The following is a 19,673-nucleotide window of genomic DNA, read 5'->3' on the forward strand; positions in this document are numbered from 1 at the left end:
CTGATGATGAAGTGTCGCGTCTTCTTGATGATTGCCGCCCTTTCTGAAGAGTCACGCCCGTAGGGGATGTCGATCCCTTCAGATGTAGGTTTCAATCTTTCACTTTGTCACATCCGGTCCTCGCACTTACTAACTAATCTAAATATAACATAAACTAACTATCTACTAATTACAGAACAACCCTCGTACTTTAGGATGTGAGGGATTAGAACTTCATTTTTTGGGGACAGTCCTTTTTGGTAAACTAGTACCTTGCTAGTTAATTTGCTTGGTTTTTATTACAAGTTTTTTTATTGGCAGTAAAAAAAATGTTTTTATAATCCGATGAGATATCCAAAAATGAACATCTTGCCTTGGAGGTAACAAGCAGTCATCAGCCTTCAAAGCAAAATCTGGATGTCAGAGGCAGGAACAATAAATAATAATAACCTCAAGAATGTCTACATTGTTTTCATCATGAGATACTTAACCTCATAAATTTTAACAGCTTTCTAAAAGAATGTTGGAGAAAGATTGATGAATATTGATCAACTAGAAAACACCCAATTTTATAGCGTAAATACACAGTAATGCGTCGCAACACTTCGTCTTTTCAACATCTTTGCACTGAAATGTGTACCATGTAGTTCATTGCTAAAGTTCAGCCAAATGCCTTATATCATATGGATAAGCGTCTGTCCGAGAGGAAGCATTATATGATCTTCTTGCAACCAGGATATTACAAATTTCTGTTTGGTGGATACCGTCAAAGAAAATAGACAAATTCCGAAGAGGGCAAGGAGCCGAGCTTGGAACGCATTGCCAATCTTTCCTTATACGGCAACAAGGAGCACTTAGCAAGGGTACATCTGAAAGTTTCCAAACGAATCATATAATAGTAAATGAACCTTGGTAGTATCATGCATTACTGCTAAATAATCATAAATGTTGATAACTGTATCATTCCTACACTTGATGCCTTGATTGTGTCACTAAGTACAATCAAAGATTTTTATCTTTAAAAAAAAAAAGAATTTTAGGCAGTCTAGCAAAACCATAAGCATTTCTACAAGATTTTTGAACTTATTTTGGTTTCTAAGGAGTCCGTTACATGATCCGACTTAACTGGATTTCGCTAGTCAAATGCGCTAACTTGAATATCTGGGAGTGCATGTCAACTTCTTTGAGAACTTTGCTCAGATTAATTTAGAGTTTGCTACGTACGTTAAGTAGCGAACTCCCTAAGAACCAAAACACTTACAAAATTCTTCCAATGGAGCATTCACAATGGAATCCTCATCCATATAATTTAACTAAAATACACGTTGATCCATAAAATCTGTTCACTTATTTTAAAAATCCCCCCCCCCCCAATCCGACCATATATATTCGTAAATGATACCCTTTTCCAATCATAACCGTATTAATGTATAGGATAGGGAATGAATAGTGAAGCCCCAAAATATGGGGGCTTTCGATCTATAGTTTTCCCTGTAATTTGGGGTGTGGGGATGGAGACTTCAATGTAGGAGTGAAAGTAAACAAAATCTCATAGTTTCCTTAAAATTTAGATATGGGAAAGGGGATAAGGATTCCATTGTGAGTGCTCTTAAACCGCTTGAAATTAAAATATTCTACAGCCAAGCAATGTCACATGGCCTAAACATCATTTCTTGTTCATTGTTTACCTCCTAGTGGTGATAAAATGCTTGCAAGGTTGATGAACGTGAATCTTGCATCTGAGTTCTTTTTGTTGAGCTCATCAACAAGAGACGTAAGCCGATCATTGAATAACCGTACGGCGTCATTGATTGACGCTACACATGGTTTCCCATTGGTGCCAAACTTGTACATCAAAGCTGGGGTGCACCCCATTTCAGCCAGACCAAACACAACAATCTTTCTACCTCCCAAACGGTATAAAGTCTGTCATTTATCTACGTTTTAGAAACTTACGGTTTTATATGGTCAATAAAAGGAAATTGACAGAATGTGTAACTTTTGACAAACGAAATGAGAATGAGTGAACCCATATCAATGAAATTCAGGTAATATTACAATTAGGGAGTGTGAACGAACTAGACCAAGCCGCTTAAGCTCGAATTCAGCTCGTTTTACTTATGACAACTCAGCTAGTTTCGAGTATTTTTCTAAAGCTTGGCTCATTATCTATTAATTAATTTAAAAAAATTTATAAGTTTGTATATATATAGTTATATTTTTGTATATAACATAATATATAAATATAAATTATAAAGCTATTTTTAATATAAATTTAACACCAAACTTTATATATAGTAATAATAAAGTATTATAAATATATTTTTAGTATGTTAAATAACAGTTATATGAATAATGGTGTACTTTAGGCTCGCGAGCCTACTTAAGTTCGATAAGTGAAGCTCAAGCTATTAGACAAGCTGAATTTTAGGCCTAGTTACATTTAAACTTAGCACGATTTGAGATTTTAGGCGAGTCGATTTCGAGTAATTCACGCGTTGCTTGGCTCGTTTACAACCCTAGTAATACAAACATAAAGAGAACACAAGTAACAAGATATGTACCCTTAGTTGTTTAGAGAATTGTCGCATAAGGACTTTTGCGTATTGATCCTTGGTATACTTGTTGCTTGTATTGTAAATATCATGCAGGAAGAAGTTGTTAAGGTAATCGTTGCTTCCAATATTTACAATGTAAACACATTTTTTTAGAAGTGATCTATTCTTTTTCGATTGAGTAAGTTTAGAAACTATTGATTTGTGGTGACGTAATTGCCTATTCATAAATATCCGATCACCCTGCAGCAAAATAAAATACAACAAAAGATACCAGCATTTTTATGTTAATCAAGGTGTTCAAATAAAATTTTTACCAAATGCCTTCCAGATTCTTTTCTAATGCCAGCACAACCACTACCATAGTTTACACCTCTTTTGAAGTCCTTATTACGTGCAGTAGCATATGAGGGAATGAACTTGTTGAAACCTAGGAGTTGACCTGAAAAGTGGTTTATCACAATTAGTATTATTATTGCAATAGTTTTTATAATTACTTTTTTCACTATATTTTTAGAACGACTAACTCACACACCCATTACTTAATCTACTTCTAAATCTGCACATTTGCTTACCATCAGAATAGAACATTAGAACTCTAAACCATAGAGACACTACTAGAAAAGGTACAATTTCCTACAGAAATTTCCTACACAATTTTTTCGTCACAGATTACAACACTTTTATGACGAATTTCCTACAAAAAAAAAAAAAAAATTCAAGATTTTATTACAAATTTTTGATGCATCGACGAGATTGAACACCTTTACTATACACCTTGCACCATTAGAGAGAGAGCGTGTGTATACATCGGAATACAATGTGTTTTTACTAGGAAACATGAAAAACAATCTGGTCACTTATCAGATATATTCAATCTTTAATATTACCGCGCTGCAAATTTGTAATTAACTGGAAGTTAGTAATGCTTAAAGTTAGTTGCAGAACTAGCCCAAAATTCCAGGGGCATCTCAATTTTTTTTTTTTTTTTTTTTTTGGAATCAGGGATATCCTTTATATAAAACTGGAATCTTTATTTTTTTACACTACGAAAACGGTACGGAGACGGGGTTAAAGGATAACCTATGCTACCTCTTCTAATACACTAGCTCTGCCCCTAGTTAAAGTGTTAGAAAGAGTAAATTTTGAGATTTTTCATTACGCCGTGCACACCGGTTGGTTAACAACGAGTAGGTCGGCGTGGGGCTTGAGGTGGTAAGTTTTCTACCGGCGTGGAGGCGACATGGCACATTTTGAGTGGGCATGGGTTATAGTTGTTGTGTGCCAACGGTAAAGTTTTTTTTAGAAAAAAATCACTTTTTAAAAATAATTAACATTAAAGAAACCCATTTCTTCCATTTTTTTTACAAATTCTCTCATCAACACATCTAATTTACTCTCACCTTTCTTTACAATTTCACTTCAAAATTTTCCAAGAAACTGGAGACGATTTCATGGACGGAAGAAGAATACATCGCATTGTGTGAATCGTGGGTCAAGACGTTAACCCACTACACACCTCATAATCGCTCGAGTGGTCTGTTTTGTTGGAGTATTTTCTAACAATTTCATATTCATAGGGGTGACACCACCCGAACCGTGGATGCAATTTCTTCTCGTTTTAAGACTATCCGTTTGGATGGTGAAAGATTCGATACGGTGCACAACGCGGTGGAAAATGAAGGTGATGACCTTGCGGAAGACAACATCATACAAGTCGCTCTCATCAACTACAGGCATGCCTACAACCGTGACTTCAAACACGTTTTGGCGTGGGAGATAATTAGAATTTTTTTAAGAGTAAATTGCCACAATCGTCCCTGAGTTTTAGGTCTGTTTGCTAGTTTCATCCAAAAAGACTTTTTTTGTACCAAATAGCCCTTCACCTTTGGCATTTTTTGTCATTTTCATCCAAACCACTAACTTAGTTTACTTTTTCTGTTAAGCTGAAGGATATTTGGATGAAACTGCCAAATATAAAACCTCAGGGACGATTTTGGCAATTTACTTAAATTCTTTTTAATTTCTTTTATTTAATTAATTAATTTTGTCACATATATAAAACAGAATATACATGCGGTTCTTATAAAAAAATTAATAGTTTTTTATCACATAATTTTTATAAATTTTCATCGAACCACTAACTCAGTTACTTTTTTCTATTAAGGTGAAGGATTTTTTAAATTTTTTAAATTTTATAAAGTAAGACAAAAAATCATTTCCAATTTTTTTTTTGTATACATCAGTTTTATAAAAATAAAATCTACTTCAAGTTATGAATTTTATAAAACTAAAATGCTAGTGACCTTATTGAAAAATGTCAAATAAATAAATTTTATCATCTATACCAAGTTTGTAACTCATCTTCTACTCTTTTAAATTCACTCCTAACAAAAAACAGAAGCCACTCCCCCCAATCAAACAATGTATTGTTACCAAACCATAGAATTACCCACCAAATAGTAAGTATAATGCCATGAACAAAAAGTTTCTTTACTCAAATAACTCGGAATAAATATTAGTTAGTTACCCTCACAATCTTAATTAGATAAATATTTTATTTCTGCCAACATATTTCTTAGGTATTCAACACATTTAAAAATATATAATGTTTTACAATTTTTTTCTATTCCTACACTTGATTAAATATTAAACGTTGTATCAATTGTTATGTGTTGCACACCATTGATATTTATTTTATATATCGTTTTCTCTTTATAAAACTGATCTATATAAAAAAACTGGATATTAATTTATGTCTTAATTTATAAAATTCAAAACATTCTTCACCTTAACAGAAAAAATAAACAGAATTAGTGGTTTGGATGAAAATTTATAAAAATTATGTGATAAAAACTATTACCTTTTTTTTTTATAAAAAGTGCATGTATATTCAGTTTTATATAAGTGTGACAAAACTAATTAAATAAAGGAAATTAAAAAGAGTTTGAGTAAATTGCCAAAATCGTCCCTCAGGTTTTATATTTGCTAGTTTCATCCAAATATCCTTCAACTTAACATAAATAAGTTAGTGGTTTAGATGAAAATGACAAAGATGAATGTTTGTTTGCCACAAAAAAGTCATTTTGGATGAAACTGGCAAACATCCTTAACGTTAGGGACGATTTTGGCAATTTACTCTCTATTTAATTATATTTAAGTTTAACGTTTTATTTTAATTATGTAATCTCTTTTAGTTTATTTCGTGTGTTTTTTAGTTTATTTTTTAGTGACGTAATGTTTTTATTTTTTTTTTAAGTTATGTAATGTTTTATTGTTAATGTTATTTGTTTAATTAGTATTGATGTATTTTTAAATTAAATAGATTTTATATATGTTTGAATGATAAAAAATAGGTGCCACATGTCGAATAACGTCACTCTTTCACGTCCAGTCCCATTTCTCTCGTTTTTGCACCACGTCACTTTTCTGACGCGTGCTAACGTGTCGTTCATATGTCGCATAACATAATATTTTGAAGCCCCACATTCTGTATAGTCTAAAAAAGCTTATATGTCTAAAGGCGTGATAAGCCACCATGGATCGCCATCCGTCCTAGTGGATATAGTAAAAGCATCCCTTTTTTTCAAATGGGTAGTATCGTTCACAAGTCGAATAACACAATATTTTGAAGCCCCATATTCCATATAGTCTAAAAAAGCTTATATGTCTAAAGGCTTGATAAGCACCATATCGCCATATGTCCCAATGGGTTAGTAAAAACATCTTTTTTTTTTCCAGATGGGTAGAGTAAACACATCCAATTTATTTTATTTTTTTAGATAAAAATATTCGGGTAGAAATTCATAAAACGGGTACCATTCACAAGTCGCATAACACAATATTTTGAAGCCACACATTCCGTATAGTCCAAAAAAGCTTATATGTCTAAGGTTGTAGGGTGTGGTATAAAGCCTCTAGGAGTTTTCTCACACCACATCAGCGCCACGTAGACGTCACCTCATATGAGGGGTTTTAAAGCCCTCTCCTTTAACACCCTTGCAATGATTTAAAGCCCTTTTTAAATAATATAAAAAAATAAAAAGAAAAAGGAAATCAAAAAAGAAGGAATGGGTCCCACATTCTCCCGCTATTTCGTCCTTTAGCACGCTGGCGAGATGGGCATAGCGCCCCCTGTATGGCAGGCATGGGGTGGGGGAGGGGCTATGGGACGCCAAAAATGTTGATGTGACGGGGTGTCGTTATGCCACACCCTATGGCCTAAAGGCGTGATAAGCACCATGGATCACCATATGTCCCAATGGGTATAGTAATAGCATCTTTTTTTCAAATGGGTAGAGTAAACGCATCCAATTTATTTTATTTTTTTAGATAAAAATATTCGGGCAGAAATTCACAAAACGGGATGAATCGCTATAAGACCATACGTAGTCGTTCCTTTTGGGGCGTTTTGAAGCCCGACAACGCCCAGAAAACGCCTGGAAACAGCCCTCATGGGCGTTTCTTTTTTATTTTTTTTTTTTGTGTTTGGCGTGGAATATACAACGCCTTGCTCCAATTTGCTGGTCCAATCACCCATCATCTTCATATTCTTTGTCCAGTAAGATTTTTTGATGGTTTTTGTTTTATTTCATTAAATAATTGTGTAATGATTGACGGGCATTATTAGGCATTATCACAAATACGCCCCTTTGTTGACTATGACGACACGTGGCGGACAACTTTTAAGGGTGGGGCATTATTCACCCCAACGACTATGCATGGTCTAAAAATATTTATGACACAACCGTGTAACAATATTCTTAGACCATGTGTAGTCGTTCCTTTTGGGGCGTTTTGAAGCCCGACAACGCCCAAAAAACGCCCGGAAATGGCCCCATGGGCTGTTTTTTGATTTTTTGTGTTTGGCGTGGAATATACAACGCCTTGCTCCAATTTGCTTGTCCAATCACCCATCATCTTCATATTCTTTGTCCAATAAGATTTTTTTGATGGTTTTTGTTTTATTTAATTAAATAATTTTGTAAAGATTGACGGGGCATTATTGGGCGTTACACCACTACGTCCCTTTGTGAATAACGCCCCATTGCTGACTATAACGACACGTGGCGGACGACGCCTAAGGGTGGGGCATTATTCACCCCAACGACTACGCATGGTCTTAGGCGTCATTATATGCACGGATTTTAAAGCACTTAAATTTTTTAACTATAGCAATACGATAATTTTCTTAAACGGTGTTTCTTTTAATAGAAAAACAATGACTCATAAATAGGCGTGTAAATGAACTGGACGACCACGAACATAGGCATATTTAACTTTAATCAAACACGAACATGAACACGAACATATGATCAAACACATTTTTTTGTTCGTGTTCGTTCATTAAAAATCAGGCAATTTCGTGTTCGCTTATGTTCATTCGTTTAAAGCCTAAATGAACAGTTCATGAACATAAACGAACATAAACATGAAAAATTTACCCAAACATATTTGAATAAACATAAACAAAAATAAATGAACACAAATGAACGTAAGTGATCAAATATAAACAAACACAATTTAACATTAGTGAACACAAACATATAAGTTTTATATATTATAGTTCATCCGAAAACATATCTAACTTAAAGTTCATATATACTAAAATTAAGTAGTTTTTTATATAAATATCAAGTAAATGATCAGTTACGATCTAAGAAAAATTTTAAAATTTCATTTTTATTACTAGAAAACTCAATTACTAATTAGTTATATTTATATAAGTAGTTAGAAAAACTAACATTTATATAAATATAACTATATTTATGTATTTACTAGATTAAACGAACATTCACGAATATAAATGAACAAACATAAACGAACGTTCACGAACATAAATAAACGAACACAAGGTGTGTTCAAGTTTGTTCATTTAATTAAAAGAACAAAATTTTTTTGTTCGTGTTCGTTCGTTTATTAAAAAAACGAATATAAACAAACTTCCTGCCAAACAAGTTCACGAACAGTTCATGAATGTTCGGTTCATTTACGTGCCTACTCATAAAAAAGTTAATTTATTAAAAAAAGGTCAAACAATAGGCGTTTATTGCACCTTTTCGATTCAGGCCATATTCACCGCCGCGTGTGCTTTATGCAGCTCCACCATCGAGACAACTGATCACTTGCGGCCTAGACCTGGCAAACGGGTCGGGTTGGGTCAGGTCGGATCATGGGTCAAAAAGGGTTCAGGATAGAACGGGTTAGTTAAAAAAAAGAGTTGTTTTGGTTCGGGTTAAAACGGGTTAAGGTCGAAACGGGTTTCGGGTTGGGTTGGGTTAGGTTGGGATAAACAACAGTTTTTAAAGAAAAAAAAAGCTTGTAGATCCATCTTCACTTCTTCGTATATATATATATAGACACACAAACACTTCATATGCATGTATACACGCAGAAACATATACATTTATACATAATGTGTGCTGATTTATAATAAGAAAAATATAAAATAAATTAATTACTCAAATAAGTAAACTGTATACCTATAATTAAAAGTAAACTGTATAGTGTGCGAGTGTATAGTCATCCAGCTAAGTAAATTAAGTATTTTGATAAATTATAGGCTAAATTGCATTTTTCGTCCTTTATGTTTCAGAGTTTTTGCAGGCGCTGTCCTTTAAGTTTAAAAATTACACTCTATGTCCTTTATGTTTGCAACCTATAACAGGCGGTGTCCTTTCTGGGTTTATGAGAAAGGACACCGCCTGTTATAGGTTGCAAACATAAAGGACATCGCCTGTTATAGGTTACAAACATAAAGGACACCGCCTGTTATAGGTTGCAAACATAAAGGACATAAAGTGTAATTTTTAAACTTAAAGGACAGCGCCTGCAAAAACCCTGAAACATAAAGGACGAAAAGTGCAATTTAGCCTAAATTATAAATAGAAAATCACAGGTTACTCGGTTACCTAAGCATTATATGAGTTTTTTCCCAAATGGGTGGAGGTAGGAAAATTATTTACTAAAATAGGTGATTTGAAAAATAATTACCAAAATGGGTGAAAGGAAATAATCTTTATTTTGTAAATAAAAATTAGGTTAAAACATACGATGCTTAGCAACGTTCAGTATTCTTGTTTCAGTGCAATTTCATTAGGGAGACTCCATCTAGTTCTTGTTCGATCCCTTCAGTTTTGCAATCAAGGATTTCATTAGGTTCTTTTTTTGTTTTTTTTTCTCTACCAATAATCTTAATTTTTTTAAGGATTCACGCATCCACATCCATCCATATCCATGTCCATGTTTTGTTTCTTGATTTTTTTAATGTTGTTTGCTTTTAGTTTTTTCTTCCACGATTCCCAGGTTTTATATTTTGAGTTATGTTACTTTGCCTTTTAGTTTCATCTCCATAGCAAAGTTAGTTTCTGTTGTTTTCTTTTTGCTTTTTTTTTAATCACTTTCATCATTTGCTTTTTGTTTCTTTTAAAACCTCATAGCTCATATTAACCAATTGTTATATATTTTTAATAAGAATGCAACAAGTTAATGCAGTAACCGAATTGATTCAAAACGAGAATTTTAACAAAATGTCTCAATTTGCGGTCGTGAACAATGATGATGTGAATGATGTGTTAGAAGAAGTTGGAGATGATATTGTTCACTTGCTTTTAAACATTCAGATGGTCAAATTTAAAAGGATTAATTTACTTGCATAAAAATAAAAGGATTACGAAGAAACGAATAATTACTGGATTGAAGAAAAATATGAAGAAAGGAAATTATAGTGAGTGGATTGCTAAAAAATGATAATTGGTTAACTAAATGATAAATAAAAAGAAAAGAGTTATAAATATATTATTCCATATATAAATTAGTAAGTTTTTGATGCATTAGCACTTGTAACTTGTGCTTGAGGAGTTTTTCAAAAAAAAAAACTTAATTATCCACTTTCAACCTAAAAGTTTTATCTTTTACATTTTAATCCCCCTTTTTTTTACTTTTAACTCTAAGTTTTTCATCTTTTATAATTTAACACAACACTTTGTTATATACAACTTTGGTCCCCCATACTTTTTATCTTTTGCAAATTTTTCGTTTTACGTTTCGTTCTAAATTTTGCGAGTTAACATGTCGTAGCGTGCATGTGAGGTTCAACGTTTTTGCTCTATTTTTTTCATATTTGACAGACCCGTCGCAACGCGTCCATTTTTCCCCTTTTGTAAAGTTCGTCGCAACGGGCGGGTCGTAGATAAACTAAGATATTATTTTCTACATTTTACGTTTCTGCTTAATTTCTTCGCATTAAGACACTGTAATGGGTGTGCATGGTTCAACGATTTTAGTCTACTTTTCGTTCTGTGTAATTTTTACCATTTTATCTATTTTATTTTTACGATGTTGAGAGTCGATGTCGTTGTGGCATTGGTACTACTTGGCACGGTTTTACGAACGTTTTTAACCTATTAAATTTTTTACTAATATTTTCTTTCGGTTTACTCCTATTCTTCCTTTACTTAAAAACTAATTTTTGTGTGCATATTTTATGTACCGGTATGTATAAATATGATTTGTTCTATATTCCGACGTAAACTTTTTTATAGACTAGTCAGGTAAAATATAATACGTTTTCGTTTAAAGAAACTATTTTTACGTGCATATTTTTACGTACGTTTTGGTATAAATTCAAGTTGTTCTACGTTTTGAGGTAAACTTTTTTGGGAAATGATATGTTTTCGTGTTTATTTTATGTATGTTTCGTAAAGTTTGTTTGGAACCGAGTGGAGTCAAATTATGGTTTTTTTTCTCCCTTTTTTTCGAAAGCTCTAATTAATCCCTTTCGATTACATGTGCATATTTTCCTTCATACCTGTTACGTTTTCTGTGTATGAGTTGGGTCACATATAATACGTTATGATTGTTCGATATGAGTTCCATTTACTTTACGTTTGATCCAAGCACAATGCTTATACAGGTTACACTGAGTTTAACTGGATACGTCGAAATATGTGTTTTCATATAGTTAATGCATCATATAACGTTTGGACTAATCCATTCAATATTTACGATGTACCCGCGCCGCAACGCGGGCGGGTCTTAACCCTAGTTAGTTAAAATAAGTAAATAAGGAAAACACCTATTTTTGTAATTACTTTTCAAATCACCTATTTTGGTAAATAATTTTTCCACCTCCGCCCATTTGGGAAAAAACTCAGCATTATATTATATTATATTATATTATATTATATTATATTATATTATATTATATTATATTATATTATATTATATTATATTATATTATATTATATTATATTATATTATATTATATTATATTATATTATATTATATTATATTATATTATATTATATTATATTATATTATATTATATTATATTATATTATATTATATTATATTATATTATATTATATTATATTATATTATATTATATTATATTATATTATATTATATTATATTATCTTATCTTATCTTATCTTATCTTATCTTATCTATTATTATATATATATAATAACATTTAGGGTAGCTTCTTGGCTACAGTAACCAAAGAAGCCCCCTTATTCAAGGTAATTACATAATTGCCATTCAACCATTTAAATCTTCCAATTGGGCCATGAGGCTTTCTATTATTGGATCATGTCATTATTGTAATATTCTTGTATGTTACTAGCTTGTAAGAGTGATGTATGCTTATGAGGGGTCTCACATTCGTTGGTGATTAATGTAAATTATCTTGACATAGTGTTATGTGGAGATATACTAACTTGAAGTAGTGTTGTGATTGGAAACCATCACGATAAATGTCCTGTTTTTCGAATTTGGCCATTACGATATACATGGTCGGGTTCACGTTTTCAAATTTTTTACATCCGTCAGAATTTGGCATACGTGGGCATCAGGTACAAAAAGAGGTAACTTAAAAGATAAATAGGTAATTGACGGTCGCTATAGCAGTGGTGGCGATGGTGAATCTTCCGACTGAAACCGCGACGGGGCCAGAGGCCGCAAATGAGATGGAGCCGCCGAGGTTATGGGCTTATGGCAGTCGAGAAGGAGTTGTGGTCAATTGGTTATGGGGGTGTGAAATCCGACCACCACACCACCACCATTGTTAACATCTTAGATGTTAGGTGGCGGTGAAAGAGAGAGAGCGCGAGAAACAAAGTGGTGGTTCATGGTGATCGTAACAAGCCATGGAAGCAGAGGTGGCGAACCGGAGGATGTCGTAACAAGCCGTGGTAGCAAAGGTGGCGAGAGAGAGAGAGAGAGAGAGAGAGAGTAGATAGAGATGATGGCGGTTTGGCGACGGTTGTTGCAGGTGGGGGTGATGACCGATGTTCCGGCCGATACATTATGTATTGAAGTTATTATCTTTAAAATAATTTCATGTGCATAAATAAATTCTCTAATTTAAACAATGATATAATTATAAAATTACTTATTGAAAATAAATACCACTGGATTTAAACTAATATATGACGATTATGACTCAGAAAACGTCGTATTTGTGTCAATATTATCGTAAGCGTTACCGATATTTTGTTTATGATTTTCGACTAATGTAAAACATGTGTTAACATCCTTATGGGCACAACTTTATTTATTGGGTCTTCTCTTTCGATTGCTATATCGTGTGCCTTTAGCGTATCAATATCGTGTGTCGGTACTCTATCTATACTGTGGTGAACCAAAGAGATAGCGACCGAACTCCCACGCAACGCGTGGGTATTTTACTAGTATTATAACATTTAGGGTAGATTATTTTACTAGTATTATAACATTTAGGATAGATTCTTATATACAGTAATAAATAAAGCCTTTATTTTAACCATATTTACAACTATGCCATTTATTCAATTTCCATCTTAAGTTTAACCACACAACAGAGGACAATTGGATGGTTTTTGTATTTGTCTTTTTCTTTATTTATTATTTTTTTGGTCTTATACTACAGTTCTATACAGCTAAAAGTTTAGTTTTTTTTTCCTTTTGGGTTTTTTATGTTAAATCTTTTCCTATAAATTTGAGGTTTTCTACATTTTAAGTCAGCTCACGGTATGAGTTCATGTTTGTCTTTGTATATGTTTTACGTTACGTGACAGTATAAATTTGCATTTGTTTTTTACCATTTTTTTTGTTTTGATCGTTGTTTGCTTACTAAGTATGGTTTTACAACCCCCGCACCCGCAACGCGGGGGTTAAACGCTAGTTCTTTTATGTTTCAATTACCTGCTTTCTCTCTCTACTCCTTTCGTTTTTCTCTCTCTACTCAAGCTCATCAAAAATAGTGAAGAACCAAAAAAAAAAAAAAAAAACTCAACGTCACACTCAGACACAAAAATGGTGAAGAACAAAAAAAAAACCTTTAGTAGTGTAAAATTTTCGGTTTTTCATTCGAATTTTAAAAAATATAGGTCCGCTCTCACCAATTATTTTGCCTAAAAATTCCTTGGCCCTCCTAGTTTATTGTCCAGAAAAATTATTTATATTTTGGTATTAAGTTAAAAAAACGTGAAAAACGAGGCTATTTTAGCTTAATTGAAAAATGCTTTTATATAAATGAAAATAGTTTTTATATATATATGAAACTTATGGGATCAATTTTGGCTTAATTAAAAGATGTTTTAAACTCAACCGAAAAGGGAGATGATTATCTCGCGAATAGCTTGGTGATTTACATAGAAAAAGACATAATTGATAAATTCAAAAATCTTAAGGTCGTCGGGCTAAGTTGTAATTCTTCCTCCAGGTAGTTAACATTTATCTCGCATTATTATAAATATTTTGGTCTTTTGTTTGCTAAACAATATTTAGTTTTTTATGTGTAAGAAACAAGGTTGGAGAACTTGCTAGTCGCTAGTCGGCCGGTGAGGTGGGGACTAGCGACTACTCAGGATTACTCGTGATTAATCGGATCAGGTTTTTTATATGTAGTTTTAAGTTTTATGTATGTATACACAATTTTAGAGGTAAATATTTTAAGTAGCTAGGTTTTAACTCTTACGCAACTCATTTTTTTAAGCGTACAAGATTAATTGTTGGAATTCACATGGTTTGGTCAGAAAACTGACCGGAATTTAGAGGTTTTGGCCGGAATATACAGGTTTTTTGCTTGAATTCCCTATTTTTGGCTGGCTGACTAGGTCCGACTATGCCCAGCTAGCGATTAATGGACTGATCAACGAAAAATTACTCAGTTACTGACCAACTAGTCTCTGCCTTGTCGCGATTTTTACAACACTGATAAGAAATGGTCATTTGAATGAATTTGAATGAATGAAGATTATGTAGTTTAACTAATAAGATTACCCGCGTGACGCTGCGGGGTTTTGGTCGATATCTATTTTAGTTCCGTATAAAAACCGAAAGAAATATGCTTAAAAGAATATAAAACAAGTATTACATCAACCGAAAACCATAAAAATAAATTTAAATTGGACAGCGAAATAAACTAATTTAATTTAATTGTCAATGAAACTGTAAACTCTATTTTAAATATAACTTTAATAAAAAAGAAATCTTAAACTAAAACACTAAATATAAAGAAAACTAAAAAAAATAATAATAAAGTAAAAAAAAATCAAGAAAGAAAAAATAAAGCAAATAGGATGAAAACTCTATTCACACAACTTGCTAATTGTAATTTACGTCAAAACGTAGACCAACTTGAATTTATACTAATACGTGCATAAAAATAAGCACATAAGAAAACATTTACGACGCGTTGCAGCGGTGTCGGAACGTAAAGTGACTCGAATTTATACCGTCTAGTGAAAACGTATTATATTTCACCAAATTCGTTTCCGAACAAAATTTACGTCAAAACGTAGAACAATTGAAAACATACATAAAAATAAGCAAGAAAATGTATTATATTTGACCCGACTCGTTTTAAGAAGAAAAACAATTGCATCAAAACGTAAACCAACCGAAAAACGTATATATTAATAAGTATAAAAGCATATTATGTTTGACATAACTCATTTCTGAGAAAAATTTACGTGTAAACGTAAATTAATTTGAATTTATACAACATATACATAAAATAAACACATAAAACTCGATTACAAAGTTCTTAAAAAGTTAACGGGTTATAAGTGTTACCACTGAAAATTGAAAGGTTTAAATATACAAAAACAAAAAAAAAGACAAAAAAAAATCAAAAAACAAAACAAAAAGACAAAACAAACATACAAAAAAATAATAATAAAAATCCGCCAAGAAAGCAAATTACTATACAACACCTTTGTAAATGTAAGGATATATAGAATATAGAATTTGGAGTTCTTATTTTTTGACGTGGCCCGAATGGAATAGTCGACTCGAAATATATAACTCGAAACATAGCGATAGGAAAAAATTTTGGGTCCCCTGACTTTCCGTCAACTTTTGGTCAAGCTCCGCCACTATCGTCTACTACACTGCGTGGCGTAGGCCTACTTTGGTGCCTAACTAGGAAATTTGGTTTGTAAACTTGAGTTCGTTACATGTTTTCAAATTTGTTGGTGTGTGATCTCACTTATCATTGCGGAAAGGTTGTTTGATGTGTACTTGCGGGTTAAATACCTCAAGAGGGTGTAAGGGTGATTAAGTATCTAGTCGATAATTTAAAAACACAAATCATTGTTTTAACTCATATTTTAATTGAAAATGGTCGTGTTTTGTAAATTTCGTTATGATGTAAATTAATACCCTATCTTTCAAGTTTGGACGACATATGCATATATAGTTCCAACCATTAGTTGTTAGTTTTTTACCAATTCTATTCTATAATCTATACTATAACAATTCTTGAATGATGTTAGGAATAGTGTAATGATTGGACAATAAAAGCATTATAATTACAGTTATACCATTTAAAACAAGAGTTAAGTTTACATACAAACACCGTTATTGTACAAAACGTACAAAAGACATGAAAAAAAAAACACGGTGACTTTTTCGTAATTATTTTCTTGTAGGGTAATTATCAAAATTACTTTACAAATGATTTTGTAGGGTAATTATGATCTTGTAGGGTAATTTTGAAAATGTTTTTGTAGGGTAATTTTAAAACTTGCAGAGTAATTTTAATACACTTGTAAAGTAATTATGATACTCTACAAAATTACCCTAGAAGATCAAAATTATCTTACAAGATTAAAATTAGCATACAAGATCATTTGTAAAGTAATTATATTACTCTACAAAATTACTTTACAAGATCAAAATTACCCTAAAAGAACATTTTACAAAATTACGCTACAAGAACATTTTACAAAATTACCCTGCAAGATCATTTGTAGGGTAATTTTGATAATTACTCGATGAGTAAATAATTACGAAAATGCCACTGTGTTTTTACCTTTTCACCCTATTCGTACGTTTTGTATGATAAAGATATTTATATTTGATCTTTTTGTCTTAAAACAATTGTATGCTACTATGCTCAGCTAAGTGGTAGTTCTCGCATTACTATTGGACAATAAAATCATTATAATTACGATTCTTCTATTGTATGCTCAGCTAAGTGGTAGTTTTGACATTAAAAAATGAAAGAGTTAATTGTCATTTTCGTCCTTGTGGTTTGTCGAATTATACCAGTCCAGGCCAAATTTCAAATTTGTGTCATTTCTTTTTGAAACATGCTAGTTTCGTCCAAATTGTGTCATTAAATCGAATAATTGGACAAACTACAGGGAAGAAAATGGTAGTTAACTCATATTTTTTTTGACGAAACTGCCATGTTTCAAGAATGTTAAGGACGAAAATGACACAAATTTGAAATATGACCTGGACCGGTAGTATAATCGATCAAAACACAAGGACGAAAATGACACTTTAACTCAAAATGAAACTTTAATTAAGTTAACATTAAAAAAGGAAATGACTTATGTGTCTCAAGCTTTGCCCTTAAATGTTTATTTAATTATTTTCTAAATTTTATTTTACTTTATTTGAAATATTTTCAAATACGTATGTTTAATACAAAAATTCCATTTTAAAAAGAATTTATTACTTTTTATACATGACATGTGTAATCAAATCATTGTAAGTAAACCTCTTTTGTTTTGTAATGTGAATGATCTTTTAATATCACAATGTAACGACCAAACATGCCGAGCCGAAACCAATCAAATTTCTGTTGCGAAGCGCGGAGAGATACCACTAGTTATTATTATTAGTTTTTACTTTCACGCCCCTTAACTACACGTAGGCGTCACATCACCTATTTAACCCTCTTTCACTTTACCTCCCGACAAGGAAATGGTTTAACCCCCATTAACGCCCCTTAAATTAATTAAAATACACACACACACATACACACACACACACACACATATATATATATATATATAGCATGTTGTGTGTGTGTAAAAAATTGCAATGCTTTATTCTCTCCCTCTCTCTCCTAGTCAACTTCTTAACACGTGAAGCTTTTAATGCCTCTTAACACCCTTTCAGGAGCGGTATAACAAGTGTTAACGGATGTCAACTAGGATTAACACATATAGATGTTAGAGTACAACTAGGATTAACACATATAGATGTTAGAGTATACCAAGTGGCCTAATCTGCAAGTGTTTTGTGTTTCTAGCTGTTCATTTACGTAGGCTCCAAATAACAATGGAAGGGATGAGTATAAATTTTACACATTGCAAACTGTCAAAACTAAACAAGAGAGAGAAAGAAGGAGACCGATGATATCTGCTGAAGTTCGGCCATTGCTAAACCTGCCTGTATCGCCTTCCGGAAAATCAATCCCGTAAGGTGGGTAGTTTACCTTACACTTCGTCTTGAGTTTATTGTTGTTGCCATTATCCACCCACGAGTCTCCGAATATGAAGTAACATGGGACTCGCGGTTTGGAAGAGACTATAGGTGTTCTCAAGTGCGATAACAATATAAAGATACAGACGGAAAGCAGTCGACCAAAGTCACAAGCCATGCGTTCTTTCCAGTTCAATGATAGACGATGTAGCAAATTGAAAGCCACTTAAAAGAACGAGAAAGGAGCTAGATGTAGACAATATAGGCTATAGCTATTGAAAACTAAAAACGTGGTAGTTTATTGTCACAATCAATTCCTTCTAAAAGAAAAACTAATTTTGGTGTATTTAAAGGCATAGTATTGTTATGCTCCGATACCTTAACTTGAAATCAACAACAATAACAATTCAAGTTAAAACATGTCATTTTGTATATACTTTAGCTACAATACATGCGCACCCACTTAGACCATCTAAAATAAAGTAATCCAATTTTATTTTTCAATTCGCGCTTTAATGCCTATATTAGTTTCCATTATACCTGACGTGTTGCAAGCTTCATATATGTGAGGGGTGTTAAAACCGGATATCAGAAAATTCGGATATCCGAATTTCGGATATCCGAAATTTTCGGATACCAGATTTCACTATCCGAATCCGTATCCGAAATTTCGGATATCCGAATTCGGATATCCGAAATTTCGGATACGGATTCGGATAGTGAATCGGATATCCGAAAATCCAGCTTTTTATTTAATTTTTATTTTTTATTATTTTTTTCATATTCAGAAACGGATATTTTAGATAGTTTCGGATATCCGAATATAAGTTTTCGGATATTTTTCGGATATTTCGGATATTTTTCGGATATTTTCGGATATTTTTCGGATATTTCGGATATTTCGGATATTTTTCGGATACTTCGGATATTTTCGGATATTCGGATATCCGAAAAAAATGAAAGTTAAATTTTCGGATATTTCGGATATCCAAAATGTCCGAAAATTTTGAAAATCACTATCCGAATCCGAATCCGAAAAATTCAGATATCCGAATTTCGGATATCCGAAATTTCGGATATCCAATTTTTCGGATATTTCAGATTCGGATATCGGATATTTCGGATCGGATTTTTGGATATGGATAGTTTTGAACACCCCTAATGTGCAATGCCGGATCTAAAATTTACACTACCACCAAAGCGTCAAGGGGTAGCCTTTAAGATATGTCTGCCCTGTATATGTGGATTGTTCATACTTCATAGGCCCTCTTAACTTACCAAATCATAAAAGATATAGCTATCCTTAAATAGTTTTTTTTCTCCCCTAAGTCTCGGACGTTTGGGGTTTTTATCATTTTAATCCAACCCATTAACTCTATCCAAAAAAGCCAGTTAACTCAAGGGCATTTCGGTTAGATTAGATTTATATTTTAT

General features: G+C 32.5%; 1 protein-coding gene across 1 annotated transcript; it reads right to left on the bottom strand.

Annotated features, from left to right (window-relative positions):
* Positions 1 to 411: 411 nt before the first annotated feature.
* Positions 412 to 18,451, bottom strand: LOC110905934 (GDSL esterase/lipase At5g45670). Its single transcript, XM_022151338.2, has 5 exons — positions 18,168 to 18,451; positions 2,852 to 2,976; positions 2,544 to 2,777; positions 1,668 to 1,905; positions 412 to 848 (listed from the first exon to the last, which is right to left on the bottom strand). The coding sequence occupies exons 1-5, from the start codon at positions 18,415 to 18,417 to the stop codon at positions 634 to 636; spliced, it is 1,062 nt and encodes a 353-aa protein (XP_022007030.1). The 5' UTR covers positions 18,418 to 18,451; the 3' UTR covers positions 412 to 633.
* Between the last annotated feature and the right edge of the window lie 1,222 nt (positions 18,452 to 19,673).

This window comes from Helianthus annuus, chromosome 16, assembly GCF_002127325.2.
Source record: "Helianthus annuus cultivar XRQ/B chromosome 16, HanXRQr2.0-SUNRISE, whole genome shotgun sequence".
Taxonomy (NCBI): domain Eukaryota; kingdom Viridiplantae; phylum Streptophyta; class Magnoliopsida; order Asterales; family Asteraceae; genus Helianthus; species Helianthus annuus.

Bases quoted from the DNA above. Each gene is read 5' to 3' on its own strand.
- LOC110905934 (XM_022151338.2), bottom strand. From the start codon at position 18,417: ATGGCTTGTGACTTTGGTCGACTGCTTTCCGTCTGTATCTTTATATTG. The intron at 2,778-2,851 runs GTAAAAATTTTA...ATTTTGCTGCAG, and splicing joins AAGAATCTGGAAGGCATTTG to GGTGATCGGATATTTATGAA. The intron at 849-1,667 runs GTAAACAATGAA...GGAAACTTTCAG, and splicing joins CATTTTATCACCACTAGGAG to ATGTACCCTTGCTAAGTGCT.